The following is a 16,282-nucleotide window of genomic DNA, read 5'->3' on the forward strand; positions in this document are numbered from 1 at the left end:
CATTGACAACTCACTCTCTCTCTCTCTCTCTCTTCAGTTCCCTTTCTCATCTTCATCTTCTCGTCAGCGGCAAGGCATCTTGCCTCCGCCATGACAACCCCATCCTCCGGCTATGCCACGCTGGACGACATTTCCCGGGATGTCTTGTCCAACGGTGACCGCGTTCACGGCTCCGACCCACGATCCAAACCCATCGAGGGCAAGGTGCTCGGCCAGGAGATTAGCGACGTCATAGAGTCCCTCATCGGCAATATACCTAAGAGCGAGGAAGGTGGTGGGCTCGACACGGTGGACATGGATGTCGACTCGCCGCTCAATGACAACGGCTCGCCTGAGGCCGGACCTGGGCCGAGCACCGCTGCGTTCCGGGAGGCCAACCGGCATCTCTACTCTGACGGATCACTCGACATGAATGGTCGGTTTTCCGATGGAGAGTCGGACGACCTTGGGCCCGTGGACGAAGGGGGTCAAAAGGATGACGAGGACGAGGGAGAAGAAGGAGGAGGAGAAGAAGACGAAAAGAAAGAAGAAGAAGAAGAAGACGAATCCGACTCGCAACAAGAACAGCTCGACGAGGTCCTGAAAGTCGACCGGGGATTCTACGACGTGCTTGTGCATGATCTCAAGGAGTGCATCGACGAGGCGGCCTGGACGTTGGATCTGTGGAAGAGGGTGTTTGTCCATGAGGTGCGTTTATCGTCTGGTTCTTATGTTGACCTACAGTATGGCTGGAGCCCAGAACCATTGCTCGACAAGTATGGCGCCCTTATCGAGGCTGCCGTGCCTGCTTTCACTGCCAAGTTGGACCGCAAGGTGCCTGTTACCACCGGCCAACTTGAGCTGCCCACGTCTGCGGCCTTTGCGCAGGTCTACCAGGAACTGAAGGCGTGGGATTGGGACAACCCTACAACTAGAAAGATTGACTTTCTTCACAATTACAAGCAGAAGGTGGGGCCCAAAATCAGGCTGAGCACCGCTGACAGTAGTATGGGGTAATGGCGAACCACGTGCTAAGGAAGTACTCTGGACTGCTGAAGCAGCTCCTTCCGCGCTACGCGGCGCGCATGAACGCGAACATCCGCAAAACGATTCAAAATCCAACTTCGAGCCAGATGGGCTCAAAGCCGGCCAATAGGGAGACCCAAGAATCCGCAAGGGAGACCCAAGAATCTGCAAGGGAGACCCAAGAATCCGCAAGGGAGGCCCAAGAATCCACAAATGGCCCGGCACTTGAACGCAAGGTGAATGGCGTCAGTTCGAATAATCTCCAACTGTTCCACCTGTTGGTAGATGACTTGAGGGCTCGGGACTGGTCAAAGCCGGGTTTCACTCAACGCGCCTGGGTGATCGACTTGAGAAAAGTGGTGGGTATGCGGTGCGGACTACGGCAAACACATCGCTGACTTCAGCTGGGAGAAGACCAAGTCCACCGGGCCAAGATCATCATGGGCATGCATGCCCCGCAGCTGAGGCGCATGGTGCCAGAATACGCAAATCAAATGGATTTCAACCGCTACCACGGGAAGGCGCGGCCTCCGCCCCGCGCTGGGCCCGTAAACTCATCGGCTTCATCCATTGCTCGCGCGAGCCCGCCCCGTTCATCCTCAAGTTCGCCCAAGGCACCGCGGCGTCCTCGACCAATCGTTCGATTGCCAGGTGTGCAGGCCACAGCACGAACGCTTGATTCTGCCGCCAACAAAGTGAGCAATGCACCGTACGCGCGACCGCTTGAGCGGGAGCGGACCCCGCGACCACGCCATCCGTCGTACGTTATGCTGCCGCGCCGCGATGGCCCTCTTTCTTTCCCTTCCGCACTTGCAGAGCTCGATGTCGAGGTGTATCGGCATCAGTCGGCGAACCACACGGTCCTCCCGCAACTGGCCGTCTTCTCAGACTATCTCACATCCCAAGCAGGATCCCAGTACAAGGCTCTCGTCACGCGCATCCGTGACCTCGGACCGGCGATCGAATCACAGCTCGACGACATGCGTGTAGTCGCGAAGGACGTCGACCGGCTCCAGGCGGCAGTAAGGACCGAGTGGGCCGCTTTCCAGGTGTCAGGTGCGATGGCAGACGTAGTAATGGACGTGGACGGTGAGCGCGCCGGGAGACAGGCGTGGGAGTACAAACAGGCTGCTGCGGTAGCTCGACGGAGTGTGCTCCTCGGGCACCGCGCGGAATTGGATCGTATGCGCGAGGAACGCGTCAAGTGCCTGGCGAAGGTGCGTCGAATTGACGAAGTAGTCGTCGCGGCGCGGGCCAAGATCGAGGCGGCGCTGATGGAGGAGTGAATAGCAGGGAGAAACTGTTGTCATAGTCTTATATTATACTTGTAGTCATACTTGTATTCCTCTTTACCATTACATGAATCCATCTACTTGTGTTAAACTAAAGCTTGCCCTTGAACTGCGGGATCTTGTCCTTGACCCGCTTGCCCATCTCGCTGCCGAGCTCCTGCAACCCGCTAAACGGGCGCACCATGACTTCGAACTCGCGAATCAACCCATCCTCGTCAAACTTGACGAGATCGATACCCTTGAGCTTCTTGCCGTTGACGCTAGCGCTAAACTCGAGGACCACGCTCAGTCCGTCGGCACTAGCGAGGGTGCGGTGGTACTTGAAGTCCTTGAAGACAGTGAGGACGGTCCGGAGGAACATTGTGACCGCCGCGCGGGACTCGTAAGGCGTGAATGCCATGGGGGAGCGGAACACGGCGTCGGGATGCACGATACTCTCGAGGTCGGACATGTCGTCGGTCGCGATCATGCGGTGCCATGTGGCGAGGGAGCGCGCGACCGCAGGCTTGACGGCGAGGTCTGGCATCGGGCCGGTGGTGGTGGGAGGAGATGGAGGCAGAGGTGAAGGAGATGGAGGCAGAGGTGAAGGAGATGGAGGCAGAGGTGAAGGAGATGGAGGCAGAGGTAAAGGAGTTGAAGGCAGAAGAGGCAAAAGAGGAGCAGCACGGCCTCTTATGCTGATACAGCACCGGTTGTTAGTTGCCGATCACGCGTCATTTACGGCAGCCGCTTACCATCCTGCCTCCTCCACCTCCATCTCCGGCGATAACAGGGCGGATGGCACCATACCCATATCTCGGCGCTTCCAGGCCACCGTGTATACAGGTAATTACCAAAAGAATGACCTCTGGCGGGATCGAACCGCCGACCTCATGCGTAACTCTTATTCAAGTGTTAAGCATGCGCTCTAACCAGCTGAGCTAAGTGGCCTGATGACTTTGAATGATGTCTCAGTTTTTGAATTGGGTTTATGTTTCTGAATACAAACCCACGTGGAGACCCTGAGGAATGAGGAGTATCGCCCTCCGGATGTGACTACCGGTCCATCTCTGCTTCTTTGTGTCTTTGGCTCTTGGGTCACCTCTTTGAGAAGAACGGGTCCACGCGGGTCCTCGCCGATCCTCGCGGGATTGCTTTCTCATCACCAACACGTTTTCTTCTCCCATCCTCTCCATTCCCTCCATCCGCCATGCCCAGTCTGATCACTTTTGCCATCAGTCTCGCGGCAGTCACCCTCCTCTTCAAGACGCTGTATGACCGCGGAGTCACCCTCGGCGCTTTCCGCGACCCCGGCGCCATCTTCCACAATGCTGGCTTTGGGGACTTGCGCTTCATCGACGGAGCAGATTGCGAGGACCTTCATCTTCACGAAGGACACATCTTCACCGCGTGCCAGGGCGCCCATGGGAGCCGCGGGAAGTGGTTCCCCCCGCTCGCGGTCTTTGACGACCCCAGCACGGCGGGCGATGGCGAGCTCCGTGTGATCAACCCCGAAGTACGTGATTCCGGCGGCCCGAGAGTGGTTCTCATCTTCCTCCAACCCATCCACCCACTCACTCACACTCACACCAGACGTTCATCTCGCGCAAGCTCAACCTCGACGGCTTCTCGTCCTTCTTCTGCACGCACGGCATCGACGTCATCGAGGACCCACAGAACAGCCGCGCTGTCTACATCCAGGCAGTCAACCACGCCCCGACCGACGAGTTCGTCAAGAGCCGCGACACCTCTCTCCCGGCAGAGGAGAAGGCCGACTCGCGCATCGAGATCTTCCACCATGTCCTGGGCTCTGACACTGCTACCCATGTCCGCACCGTGCGCAATGACCTCGTCAAGATGCCCAACGACCTGCTCGCGACGGGACCTACCTCGTTCTTCGTCACCAATGACCACTTCTATCGTGAGGGCCTGATGCGTACCGTCGAAGTCCTCGGTACGCGTGCGACCACGGCGTGGAGCAACACTGTCCACGTAATCGCAAACGCTAAGGAGAAGGACTTTGACGGCGTCGATGCGGTTTACGCTCTCAACGGATTGCACAACAACAACGGTCTCGGTCGCCGCCCCGGTGGCTTGACGGTCGTCGATGCAAGCGGCGGTGTCGCGTACCTCGCCCACATCGAGGGACGGAACATCAAGGTTGACGGACAGGTCGTGTACGAGAGCACGATCGACAACCCCTCCTGGTTCACCGACAAGTATCCCGGCGACGATGACCGCTCGGGGCTCCTCCAGGCTGGCCTTGCCAAGGCCATCCAGTTGCACGACTCTGTGCTGGTCGACGCGGCTGTGCCGCCCATTGTATGGCTCAGCAGCGGGTCGCTGGAGAAGGGCTGGAACACGACTATGCTGTTCACCGACGACGGGCTCAGCCTGTCCTCTTCCAGTGCCGCCGTCATGATCTCGATCGACCCCGCGACCAACGACGATAAGAAGCAGGCGTGGCTGTTCATGAGCGGCTTTGGCTCGACCCGCGTCGTCGCGACCAAGGTCGATCTGTAGGAATGAGGCGATGTACATATTCACATGGAAGATTTCGACGTGGCCAAGTGAACATCTTTGTGGGCTCCCACTGGTTGTTTGCAATCTCGGTTCGAGTTCCTCACACGCATGTGCCCCGCCCAGTCAGCCATGGTGACAGCCAAATGAGTGGGGCTCGGGTTGTATCGCTCATCTCCGACTGTCCCAGCCCTCTGCTTGATTCGGGGACCGATCGGCATTCAACATCCCGGCCGGTCACCGCCAGCCATCAATATACCCGGCTCACACCAGATTAGACACCATCCGTTCAGCCTACATATACTAGAGCTTAGAGCTTGAACACTCCTCTCCATCTATACACCATGCCGTCCGGAGACAATTCACCATGCCGCATCGCCTCGTTCAGCGGGTTCATGGGCGACCGCTATGATGCGCTCAAGACGCAGGCCGAGACCGGCACGGGCATCCTCTTTGGCGACTACCTCGCCGAAATGGTGAGTTGCCTACACGTACTGTGTTGACAGTAGAACCTTGCTTGGCGCGCGCTCGAGCTCCGTAAGCGCCCCGACCTAGGCTACGAGTCGGGGTTCCTGCACCACCTCAAGCTCGCGCTTCCGGCCATCAAGGCGAACCGGCCCAAGATCCTTACCAACGCTGGCGCGCTCAACCCCAAGGGCCTGGCAGAGGAGACGGCCAAGATCCTTTCGGAAGCCGGGATCGACCTCAAGGTCGCGTATGTCGAGGGCGATAACCTCATCCACCGGCTTGACGAGCTCAAGGCGGCCGGCGAGACATTCTACCATCTCGAAGACGATGACCGACACCTTAAGGGATGGGAGCATGAGGGCGGGATCACGAGCGCGAACGCGTACGTCGGCGCGCGGGGTGTTTACGAGGCTCTCAAGGCCGGTGCGGACGTGGTTATTTCCGGCCGGTGCACGGATGCCTCGCCCGTGATCGCCGCCGCGGCCTGGTACCACGGTTGGGAGTGGACCAACTACGACGCACTGGCTGGCGCACTCCTCGCCGGTCACTGTATCGAGTGTGGCGCCTACGTTACCGGTGGTAACAGCTCGGGATTTACAAAGTATCTCTCGCACTACTACAACTTTAGCATGGGTATTGCCGAGATTAATTCCGACGGCACATTCGTGATTACAAAGGAAAAGAGCAAGGACGGCAAGTGGAACGGCGTCGTCAACGACATTACCGTCCGCAGTCAGATCCTCTACGAGATCCAGGGCAACGTCTACCTCAACCCAGACGTACAGGGAATCATCGACGACATTGTCGTGACTGACGAGGGCAACGACCGCGTCCGCGTGTCTGGTGTACGTGGCCGCGCCCCGCCTCCGACCACCAAGGCGGCCATCTGTGGCGTGGCGGGATACCAGGCCGAGGCGCTTGTTTTCGCCACGGGTCTCAACGTTGAGGAGAAGTTTGCGGCCCTCAAACTCCAGATTTCCCAGTTTATGGCGGACAAGGTCGACCAGTTTACCACTTGGGATATGACGCAGTACGGTGTCGCCAAGCCAGATGCGGATGAGGAGGCACTCGCGACGGCCATGTTCCGGATCTTTGCTCAGGCCAAGACGCTCGAGGCGTTCGGGCCGGCCAAGACTCTCCGCGCGCTTGTCAACCCCGAGGGACTCGGTCACTTCCCAGGATACCAGAGCCAGATGGACATGCGGAGTGAGTTCAAGCTAGATCCTACTGACAAAAGCAACCGAGCCGACACCATACATCGAGTACTGGCCTGGCCGCGTGAGCCAGAAACACCTTCCGCTCAAGGTGACTTTTGTTGGATCGTCCAAGACGATCGACGTGCCCGCCGTGGACAACACGGAACCCCTTATCCCTCAGAAGGACTACGACTCTGCGCAGGCCCTCGAGGCCGGCGCGTATGGCGAGACGACGCGCGGACCACTGGGTTGGATCGTACATGCGCGCTCGGGCGACAAGGGCGGAAGTGAGTCGTCAAATTCATCAACGTATTTTGCTGATACCAGATGCGAATGTCGGCTTCTTCGTACGCAACAACGACGAGTATGCTTGGCTCAAGTCCCTGCTTTCCAAGGCTGAGATTAAGCGGCTCATGGGCAAGGAGTATGTCGGCAACCGCATTGAGCGCGTCGAACTCCCCGGCATGCTTGCTGTCCACTTTGTCCTCCACGATTATCTCGGCAAGGGCGTGTCCTCTACCGCGAGGATGGACAGCTTGGCCAAGGGCGTGGCAGAGTACCTCCGCGCACGGTATGTTGATCTGCCGAACCAGTATCTCGACCGGGGTAAGATTTAGGCCACGTATGCAGCGTAGTGGTCAGAAGGATGTATTGGCTCTTGTGAGTAGGCAAGCCGACATCAGGGCTATGGAGGTATACCGCAACAGGCGAGGCCAGTATGTGTCAGGTTGGTCTGGGGCCAAAGTCCTGGGGCAGCTCAGTAGGGCTAGTGGTACAGACGGTTCACCTTTCCGACCATGAGTTGGAGTGGGGCAGCCAATATGATGATGACGTCGATGGTCTCCGTGGTACTGTGTTGGAGAGGGCCACTTCAGTAACTCCAACTCTCTCAGCTGTGTCTGCACCTTGGCCGCACGCATCGCTGGGCAGAGCCAGAGGCAGACAAGCTCAGCGTCGCCCCGGAGAACGTTGTTACCATGGCGATAGAGTGTTGGTCAAGTACCAAGCCTCAATGCACTGGACATATGGAACCAGGCACGGTTCCGGTGCTCCGGTGCCAAAGTCTCGATCATTTCCAGCCATCATATCGTCAGCCACGTCATGAATCACGGTTACCAAACAAAGTGTGTGACATGTACATGCAATGGAATGAATCGTGTCGTGCGTCAGAGTGTCCGTATGCTCGGTCTATAATCTACATGGCGAGGGTGAGGCCCGCGGCAATGGCCGCGCCGACGCCCGCCGCCGCAAGTGTGAGGGCGACGCCTGCGCGCTGCGCGCCGGCTGTGACGGGCACGAGCGTCGAGGGAGGAACGGCAGCGGGGGTCTCGTACCCGATCGGCTTGGCTGTCGTCTTGACGCCGCCACTGGACGAGTTGTTGGCACTACCGCTGACCGTGGAGTTGCCAGTGTTGGTGTTGGTCGAGTTCGAGCTCACATTGGTGCCCGAGTTGGTCGAGTTCGAGTTCGAGCCGCCAGAAGACGAGGGTGACGAGGCCCCGGCGGATCCTGCCGCGGTGGAGGGCCCGTTACCTCCATCGTTATTCGACACCGAATTGCTCGAGTTGCCGTTACTGGTGTGAGTGCGGGCCGGCGTAAGAGAGGCGAGGTAGACGGCGGAGGAGTGTTGGAGGGCGGAAGGAAGGTGGAAGGAAGGTGGGAGAGGAGGAAACGGGACGGAACTCACCCCTGGGCGACGGCTGATGCGAGGACTGGCGTCAGTGTAAGCAACAAGCATTACTCACACAGAGGCGCGAGGAGGACGAGGACGCGCATGATGGCGATCTGGCGACCGTGAAGCGATCTGGATAACGAGAGTGGTAGAGTGTACGATGTAGAGATGTAGAGATATAGATAGGATAGGTGGGAAAGGTGGCTCGTGGTCCAGCCTCATTGGGGACTAACCCCTTTGCTTCCCATGTCCCATGTCCATTCCAACCAGTTAAACTCCTGAACATCTGGTGCATTGACACTTGGCATTGTCCATATACATCCCCACTTCCGTAGATCCGTTGGTCACTCTGCTCACTAGGAGAGCATGCATGACGACAAGATGGGAGCGATGCAGTGGCGCCGAGTCACGAGGCTCGAGTGAATAAATATGTGGCGTCGGCAACATGGATCCGGACAGTCATCAGGCATCAGGCAGATGACTGCGTTGTCAGATCTCTTGCCCACCAGCAGCGCCGTGGCGCCCAACTTGTTGCACGGGTTCGCACGGGGATACGGGGATTCTCTTCAGCCTCTAGGACATGAGACAACCAACCAAACCGGAGGCGAAGGGATGTCTGTACATTCCGGACGACAACAGCTTTTCCAAAGATAGTAGACACGACTGCGGCCGAAGTAGTTTGGGAGATGCGCAGTGTGACAGTTCCTGCACTGCATTACGCAGCACGCAGCACGCAGTCCTCAGGCCATTGTACAATTGCAATCGATTCTTTCCCAAAAGGAGATGCGCGTGTGGCCCCACTGTTGCTCTTGCTCGCGCGCTCGCAGCCCTTTCGCACTCACACTCGCACCGAAACTTGGACCTTGGTGCGGATTCTCGCACCACCCAACCCTGAAACAGAAGCCATCTGACAGGCACGGTCCAGACCGGCCACTTGCCCAATGTCCTCGACCGACGCCAACAGCAGCTCGGCGGCGACTAGCAGCAAAAGACTCGCTCTGCGAGCAGCTATCGCCACCAAGTCTCGATCTTGGGACCTCGAGGTGATCATACACGTATGAGCCTCGCGCTCTTCCACTAAGCTATAGCGATGTTTGCTGCTGGGCGGGGAGTTCTCGAGCTGGTGAAATAGTCGCGCATTAGCCGCCAGCGACTGGAGCTGGACTTCGCGCCGGTCGTGCAGCGCCGCATCCAGGTCTGTCTCGTCAAAGTTTATGAGTGCAGAGGAGAGTAAGAGGACAGCCGCGGCTTGGCGGAATGGTCATGGCCCGTTAGAGTTGGTTCGGCTAATTCCGATGCCGGTATCGGCATGCCGGCCTCCAATGCCGAGACTGCCGGTTGTTCATCTTGCCTTGTAATCATCATCTTTCTCTCCCTCCTCGTCCTCGCTCTCCATCTCCCTCTTTCAATTCCCACAGCATCTGGGGCTTCACTACCACTATCCTTCTCATCTCTACAATTCACCATGGCCCTCAACGGCGTCCGCGTCCTCGAGTTCCAGGGCATCGGCCCAGCGCCCTTCGCGACAATGGTGCTGGCCGACTATGGCGCCGAGGTCATCCGAATCGACCGCAAGCCCGGGGTGAGCCGCGACGTCACCTCGCGTGGGAAGAAGAGCGTCGTCGTCGACCTCAAGGACTCGGCAGGCAAGGTGGTCATCCGTAACATGATCAAGCACTCGGACGTGCTCATCGACCCGTACCGCCCCGGCGTGATGGAGAAGCTGGGCTTTGGACCAGAAGAGTGTGCCAAGATCAACCCCCGGCTCATCTTTGCGCGCATGGTCGGCTTCTCCCCCACCTCGCCGTATGGTAAGATGGCGGGCCACGACCTCAACTATATCGCTGTGAGCGGGGTGTTGGACATGATTCGCAGCAAGACTGGCGAGCCGACGCCGCCTATGAATATCCTCGGCGACTTTGCCGGCGGCGGTATCATGCTCGTTCAGGGCATCCTGCTTGCGCTGCTCGAGCGCTCGTCGTCGGGTAAGGGCCAGGTCGTCAAGACCGACATGGTAAATGGCGCGCGCTACATCTCGTCGTTCCCGCTTCTGTTCGCCCACCCGGCCAACACGAACGGCTCGGTCGGATGGCATGAACCCCCGGGAAACAACACGCTCGATGGCGGGTGCCCGTTCTACAACGTCTACAAGTGCCGCGACGGCGGGTACATGACTGTCGGCTGCCTCGAGCCCCAGTTCTTCGCCGAGTTCTCACGCCTCATCCGCCCCTTCTTGCAGGGCGACGAGGAGATCGAGGCCCTCGACTCGCGCAACCAGATGAACCAGGAAACATGGGGCACGATGCGCCTTGCACTCACGCGCGTGTTCCTCACCAACGACCGCGACGAGTGGGCACTCCTATTCCACGGCACGGACTCATGCGCTGTCCCCGTCCTCACCAAGCACGAGGTTACGCAGGACCAGCTGGGCGGTGCAAAGTACGCCCAGCCTGTGCCCGAGGGTAACATGTACCCGCCTGTTCCCCACCCCAACCTCGAGCGCACACCCGCCATCCCACCCCCAGCGTACACGGACCCCAACGAGTTCTATGTTCCCGCTGGCTCGGGTGTCGACGACGTCCTTCAGGCGTTTGGGAGCTCGTTGTCGGCCGACGATGTCAAGTACATCCGCAGAGCCAACGGTGACGCGAAGCTCTAGTGGAAAGTGGTGAACAGGTACAATTTGTAGGTCATAGGATCAATCAGCAGCATGTGTTTCAAGCAGATGGCGGAGCGTGGCGGAGAGGCGTCTCACAACTGCCCGTGTACTAATCTGTCAGGTCTGTTCGTTCGAAGCAGGACTTTGCAAGTCCGACAACTGTCCGCCTTCTACACTCAGATACAGCAATGTTCAAATATTCTTCGTCCAAGTACAATTAATGATTCCTATTCACAACTACTGGTCTGCCATGACCCCCCGCTTTACCCAAGACACCCCGCATCTCCATCAGACGCCATCACCTCAGTGATGCGGCATGACACTCGACTCAACGTACTTCCAGTAGGACTTGCGCGAGCGTTTGCGGAACGTCTTGCCCCACTTGACCATGATAAGGAAGCTGAGGATGACGGCCATGCACGCAAATGCTGCCGTGATGAAAGTGTTCTGCAGGCCAATGTTGAGCCATGGCGTAATTGCGTACCCGATGCCGAAGCTGAGAGAATTGCGAATAATCATGACGGTGAGCAGTGCCTCGCCGCTCAAGTCCTTGTACGAGTCGGTGGTGTAGTTGATGGGAATACTCCCCATTGGCGGGTTGCAGAAACCGATGAGGAACGAGCCGACAATCAATCCGAACCAGTGGATGTGGCGGGCCGCGCCGACGCCCCACAAAATAAGGGCGGTCGGCATGAGTAATGCCATAAGCACCAGCAGCCAGAGGCGGTCCTCGGGCTCGCGGATACCGTTCTTGCGCTTGGTCTGCCAAAGAAGGAACTTGTGGTCGGCAAATCCGCAGTATCCGATGGCGAGGATGGCACCAAGCGTCGGAGCGAGGTAGGACAGGCCGACCTTGGAAGCCGTGAAGCCGTAGTTCTGCGTCCAGAGCATGGATGCCGTTGCGTTGAGGACATTGTACCACACCAGCGAGGAGCCGTAGAGTAGACCACTCCACACGACGACAGGGTAGCGGAAGTACAGGAAGGGCCGGTAGGCCATTGCGAGCATGGTCTTGTTGCTGGCGTAGCGTTCACGGTACAGGGCGATTTTCTTGGAATAGCTCCACTCGGTGCCCACGAGGGTGCGCTGGCTGTCGTTGGCGACAGTGACGTTGACGGTCGTCTCGCCCTCCTTGTCCTTGTCACTGTGGCGTGACTCGGCGTCGTTTGCGACAGCGACAGCGACAGCGGCAGCGTCGTTCTTCTCGCTAAGCTCGGACGTCCCGCGGTTGTAGTTTGTTTCCTCCATGAAGAAGAAGAGAAGGATGACGAGGAGACCGGCAATCATTGCACTGATCCAGAACACCCATTCCCACCCGAGGTTGTCGTTGGCGTACCCAGCCCACACTGGAGCGAGGTAGTTACTCGCCGTCAAGCATACAGTGTACACGCCCATGTAGAAGCCACGTTCGTGTGCGTAGAACTGCTATCAGAAAAGTTTCAAGTTGCAAGGGGGAACTTTAAAACTTACGAGGTCGGTAATGCCCACTTCGACGAGCATCTCAATCGGGGCACCAAAGAACCCCTGGATGATCTTGTTGGCGTACCATGTCCCCTCGTTGGTGATGTATACCTGCCAGACCAGCATGCCGAGGAGGGCGATCGAGGAGACGAGGAACATCGGCCGCTTGCCGAAAGTGAGGGCGAGGGGCTGGGTGACGAGACCGCCGAACCCGAGCAGAAGGAACATGTATCCCGTGCCGGCGTTGAGGGCGGCCAGACTGATTCCCTTGACCTCGGACAGCGGCACGAGGACAGAGTAAACCGAGCATGCGCCGAAGCCCCATAGCCAAGTATATGCCATGAGCATCCAGAATGCGAGCTGCTTGCGTTTCCAGCTCCAGTTGAGGGGGTCGTTGACGTCATTACTGGGTGTGGGATGGAGCACAATCTCCTGGTCGCCCTCCTCGACGAGGAGGAGCGAGCCTGGGATAGGGAGATCGTCGACGTTGGTGGACATGGTCCCAAGTGGGGTTGGCATTCATGTCAGAGCATCAGTTTATACGTTGATTTCCATCTCTGGGGCTGGTTGAGGCAGCGCCACAACGCTTGTTGGAGTAGCATCACGATGATGGATGCCGACGCCGGCAAAGTGTTTCCCATGCGTATTGGGCCTGGACTATCAAGCCGGAGATGGGCGATGCGGTGGGGATCACATCAGCTCGGCAGCTTGTAACGGGCAGCTGACCAAATGTAGTGGGCCGTTGCGATTGTATGCGACCGGGGCCAGGGCGATTAGGTTATGTCTCAGAGATTGCGCCTGGTAATTAAGCCCAACATACCCCTGGACCTCTGTCATTGGATTTACCGGTGGGTCAACCGCAATCGCTTATCGTTTAGTCTGCCTCGATGGTGTCCGCCAACTCGCTGTCGCCGCCCATTGTCCGCTGCGGCGCGAGAGCGGTGTCGCAGCTGACCTCTGCATAGCCTTATTTAGACGAGTTCTGTATCAGCTGATGTCAGCTGCGGGAGGAAAAACACTGGGTAAAGCCATACGTTCGTTCATCAGGCAGAGTGGTCGGCCCCATTTGCAGTCGCGCTAACAGCCACTGACGGGCTGAATCTCACTCCGCATAACACACTCGAGATTATCAGACTTGGCATATCGCGGCTTTTCTTCTGCCGAGTTTTTTTGCGAGCTGTAGCGCTGAAATCAGCAGCGATAGACTGATAACGCGACGTTGCTCACGTCAGGCTCACATGAGCCGTGACAAACCCAAGCGTGTCAAGCTGATATGGCAGAACACAATCCTCACTTGGCCGGGCTTGACAGGCGTTCGATCTCAGGAATGCGGTCACACCGGCTGACAGGCGTTCGATCTCAGGAATGCGGTCACACCGGCCCCGACCGGAACAGCCTGGACCGCCAAGAATGTGGCCAGAACACCAAGCAACACTCACGTCACCCAAGCATTCTCTGGTTGCTCCAAGAGCCAAAAGATGACCTCTGGCGGGATCGAACCGCCGACCTCATGCGTAACTCGACACAGCCGACGACTGGTGCTCGTGTTAAGCATGCGCTCTAACCAGCTGAGCTAAGTGGCCTGGGATGCTTGTGGAAAGCGGTTTCCTCCTCCGCTGAGTTCCGAGAGGATTGCAGATCCGGTAACCGCGGCTGGGACGTTGTTCGGAGTCATGAGGGCCACTGAGGGTAACGTGAGAGAAGAGTGAGGCACAGGTGGTCGGACAAGGTGGTTTGACTCGTGTCGTGGAGCACCCCTGGGTGGGTGTCCAATCCGCTCCGACCAATGTAAAGTCTGCTTCAGGAATGGAGGCTAAGCTGCAGCGGATAATCTGGAGGGACACCTGTGAGCCTGGCAAACATCCTCCATCACCAACGCCGCCAACAACAAACGCACTGGCCAACTAGCAAAAGCTTTCCGTGCACAGGAAGTGAATCCTGCTGGTCCTCGCCGCGATTCGAACGCGGGGCCACTCCCATAGCTAGACCCTAAGAGAGTATGATAACCACTACACCACGAGGACGGGTGGTTTCTGTTTTTTAGCGCGTTGAGCGTGATGTTGTGCAGGCCTTAAACGTTCTGGAAAGCGGCCAAGTGCTCTGCGAATGCATCAGTGACGTCCCGAATGTCATATGGAACGTGGGGAGCCGCAGAGCACTTCGATCGCTAGTCGTGTGCGATGTCTGTTCGGTTCGATTGGGGGTAAGCGAAGTGGTTGGGTGTGTGGAGCGAGTGCAGTGACTGCATATGTGGACGTTAGCATCTGTTATAATGAGCGGCGTTAGCCAACCTGCCCTGTATGTGATGCCATATCCTGTCCACTACGAAGTCTGCGGCGTACCATGCCTATCCACAACCTTCATGAGCTCCTCATCGAGGAAATGTATCCCGACGATCCCTGTCTGTCGACCAGCCCACCAGCGGTCTGCAGTCTCCTGTGCCCAACCCGCCTGTGGCAGCATATCGAGTCCCACAGGGCGACTTTCTCTCTGGCTCCTCCCTTCTCCGGCCTGCGACACCTTTCCCCCCTCATTGCCCACCTTGCCTCCAGCCGCAGCCACACCGCGTTCGTACACGGCCAGAGCGCGCTCGACAAAGGGCCGCCACGAGTACTTGCGCTTGAAGTGGTTGACGAGATGCACCTGCCACTGCGGCGCCCATGACTCCTTTTTATCTCCGTATGGAGAGGAAGTGCCGGCGCCCACATCGTCAATGACGTACGCGTTCATCCAGGAACGGTGCATCTCGATGAACGCGTTGGCAAATGTCTCGTTGCGCCGCAAGGTGAGACCGATCCAGTGTTGGTCCGAGATCAATGGACTTGTGTTGGTGTCCGACCAATCGAGTACAGTCTCGACAAACTCCAGGGCTAGGGGAGACACGCGGATGGCAAACACACCCGCGTTGATGCCGTTGGGGTCCACCCCGAAGGCGAAATGCGCGTTGAGGGATGGTGGTGGGAGGAGGACGTGTAATGGTACAGCGGGATCCGAGACGATGGAATCTGCATCCGAGTAACTGGGTGTCAGTCTTCTGAGCCGGGCTGAAAATTGACAAGTGCTTCCCGGAGAGGGCGACGCACAGCTCCGACCCAGCGCAAGTCAAGTACTCACACAATCCATTCCGCCGGCTGTTTGGCGCTTAATTCGCGGGCAAGAACACGCCGCAGCACGTGCTCCTTGTTCAGACATCCCCGCGGGCCGTCCTCTACGTAGCTGTGCGAATCCCCAGAGTAGCGGTATCCCCACGCCTTGGCGTAAAGGGCGTGGCTGGCGCGCGAGGCGACTGCAAGCGAGCCTTTTGGGATATGCTGGACGATGATAACAGGGTGTTTGGCCGCTGGTGCTCTGTTAGCGAGGAGCCTCCGGCTCGCGCTAATCGCCTTGAAGCCGTGCCATTCTGCGTAGAACGGCGAGGTGAGGAAGATGGTGAGGATGACGCCCGCACCGATCAGCAGCCCGACAAGGTGGCGCGAGCGGAAGCGCATGATGTGAGGTCGCCAGCCCCACCGACAATCTGGAGGTCCTGAGCGTGCTGAGCGGAGATGTTTGGTGAAAGGGGAGAGTGGTGGAGAGAGGAAGGTGGGCGGACGGGACGGTGTTTCAACGACGTACCCAGGGCCATGGCGGAATGGATAGGCGTGCACATGGTCCGTACAACCACCCAGGGGCGGCTGATGACTTTCAACTACAAAAACTCCCTCAGCGGCAAACTTGGCAAGTGTCTTTCTTCAACAATGCAGACAACTGGGTCGGAAGACAACTGGGTCGGAACCTTGGGGCTGTATTGCAGATTAGGCAGGGATTCGTACCCCACCTCACCCGACCGGAGACTCACCGAAAGTCCACGACACGGCCTTTGACACCGCGTTGTCGGACGCGGATCTCTCCCTGGCCATCGCATGGGACATACGAACCTCCACCTCATCCAAGCCACGTGACATCTTTGAGGAAGCATCCTCCGGCCCATTCCTTGCTATGGCCGTCACAAGAGGCTCCCACTTGACTGCTCGCTACCTCGCTGGCTCGT

The 16,282-nt window shown here is 58.1% G+C and overlaps 8 protein-coding genes across 8 annotated transcripts; 4 read left to right on the forward strand and 4 right to left on the reverse strand.

Annotated features, from left to right (window-relative positions):
- Positions 1–90: 90 nt before the first annotated feature.
- CcaverHIS019_0410240 (uncharacterized protein) lies at positions 91–2,291 on the forward strand (the record flags this gene model as incomplete). Its single annotated transcript, XM_060600924.1, has 4 exons — positions 91–687; positions 724–948; positions 987–1,364; positions 1,410–2,291. The coding sequence occupies 4 exons, from the start codon at positions 91–93 to the stop codon at positions 2,289–2,291; spliced, it is 2,082 nt and encodes a 693-aa protein (XP_060457469.1).
- A 97-nt stretch (positions 2,292–2,388) lies between these two features.
- CcaverHIS019_0410250 (uncharacterized protein) lies at positions 2,389–2,823 on the reverse strand (the record flags this gene model as incomplete). Its single annotated transcript, XM_060600925.1, has 1 exon — positions 2,389–2,823. One exon carries the CDS (start codon positions 2,821–2,823, stop codon positions 2,389–2,391), a length of 435 nt encoding a protein of 144 aa, XP_060457470.1.
- A 663-nt stretch (positions 2,824–3,486) lies between these two features.
- On the forward strand, positions 3,487–4,799 carry CcaverHIS019_0410260 (uncharacterized protein; the record flags this gene model as incomplete). Its single annotated transcript, XM_060600926.1, has 2 exons — positions 3,487–3,792; positions 3,870–4,799. The coding sequence occupies 2 exons, from the start codon at positions 3,487–3,489 to the stop codon at positions 4,797–4,799; spliced, it is 1,236 nt and encodes a 411-aa protein (XP_060457471.1).
- A 341-nt stretch (positions 4,800–5,140) lies between these two features.
- CcaverHIS019_0410270 (uncharacterized protein) lies at positions 5,141–7,077 on the forward strand (the record flags this gene model as incomplete). The annotated part of the gene is made up of 4 exons (XM_060600927.1): positions 5,141–5,272; positions 5,306–6,470; positions 6,502–6,747; positions 6,788–7,077. 4 exons carry the CDS (start codon positions 5,141–5,143, stop codon positions 7,075–7,077), a joined length of 1,833 nt encoding a protein of 610 aa, XP_060457472.1.
- Positions 7,078–7,655: 578 nt separating this feature from the next.
- Positions 7,656–8,236, reverse strand: CcaverHIS019_0410280 (uncharacterized protein; the record flags this gene model as incomplete). Its single annotated transcript, XM_060600928.1, has 3 exons — positions 7,656–8,034; positions 8,148–8,172; positions 8,206–8,236. The coding sequence occupies 3 exons, from the start codon at positions 8,234–8,236 to the stop codon at positions 7,656–7,658; spliced, it is 435 nt and encodes a 144-aa protein (XP_060457473.1).
- Positions 8,237–9,597: 1,361 nt separating this feature from the next.
- On the forward strand, positions 9,598–10,791 carry CcaverHIS019_0410290 (uncharacterized protein; the record flags this gene model as incomplete). Its single annotated transcript, XM_060600929.1, has 1 exon — positions 9,598–10,791. The coding sequence occupies one exon, from the start codon at positions 9,598–9,600 to the stop codon at positions 10,789–10,791; it is 1,194 nt and encodes a 397-aa protein (XP_060457474.1).
- Positions 10,792–11,094: 303 nt separating this feature from the next.
- CcaverHIS019_0410300 (uncharacterized protein) lies at positions 11,095–12,750 on the reverse strand (the record flags this gene model as incomplete). The annotated part of the gene is made up of 2 exons (XM_060600930.1): positions 11,095–12,213; positions 12,262–12,750. The coding sequence occupies 2 exons, from the start codon at positions 12,748–12,750 to the stop codon at positions 11,095–11,097; spliced, it is 1,608 nt and encodes a 535-aa protein (XP_060457475.1).
- A 1,669-nt stretch (positions 12,751–14,419) lies between these two features.
- On the reverse strand, positions 14,420–15,740 carry CcaverHIS019_0410310 (uncharacterized protein; the record flags this gene model as incomplete). Its single annotated transcript, XM_060600931.1, has 4 exons — positions 14,420–14,494; positions 14,544–14,548; positions 14,595–15,271; positions 15,367–15,740. The coding sequence occupies 4 exons, from the start codon at positions 15,738–15,740 to the stop codon at positions 14,420–14,422; spliced, it is 1,131 nt and encodes a 376-aa protein (XP_060457476.1).
- Positions 15,741–16,282: the final 542 nt, after the last annotated feature.

Source organism: Cutaneotrichosporon cavernicola (assembly GCF_030864355.1).
Source record: "Cutaneotrichosporon cavernicola HIS019 DNA, chromosome: 4".
Classification (NCBI taxonomy): domain Eukaryota; kingdom Fungi; phylum Basidiomycota; class Tremellomycetes; order Trichosporonales; family Trichosporonaceae; genus Cutaneotrichosporon; species Cutaneotrichosporon cavernicola.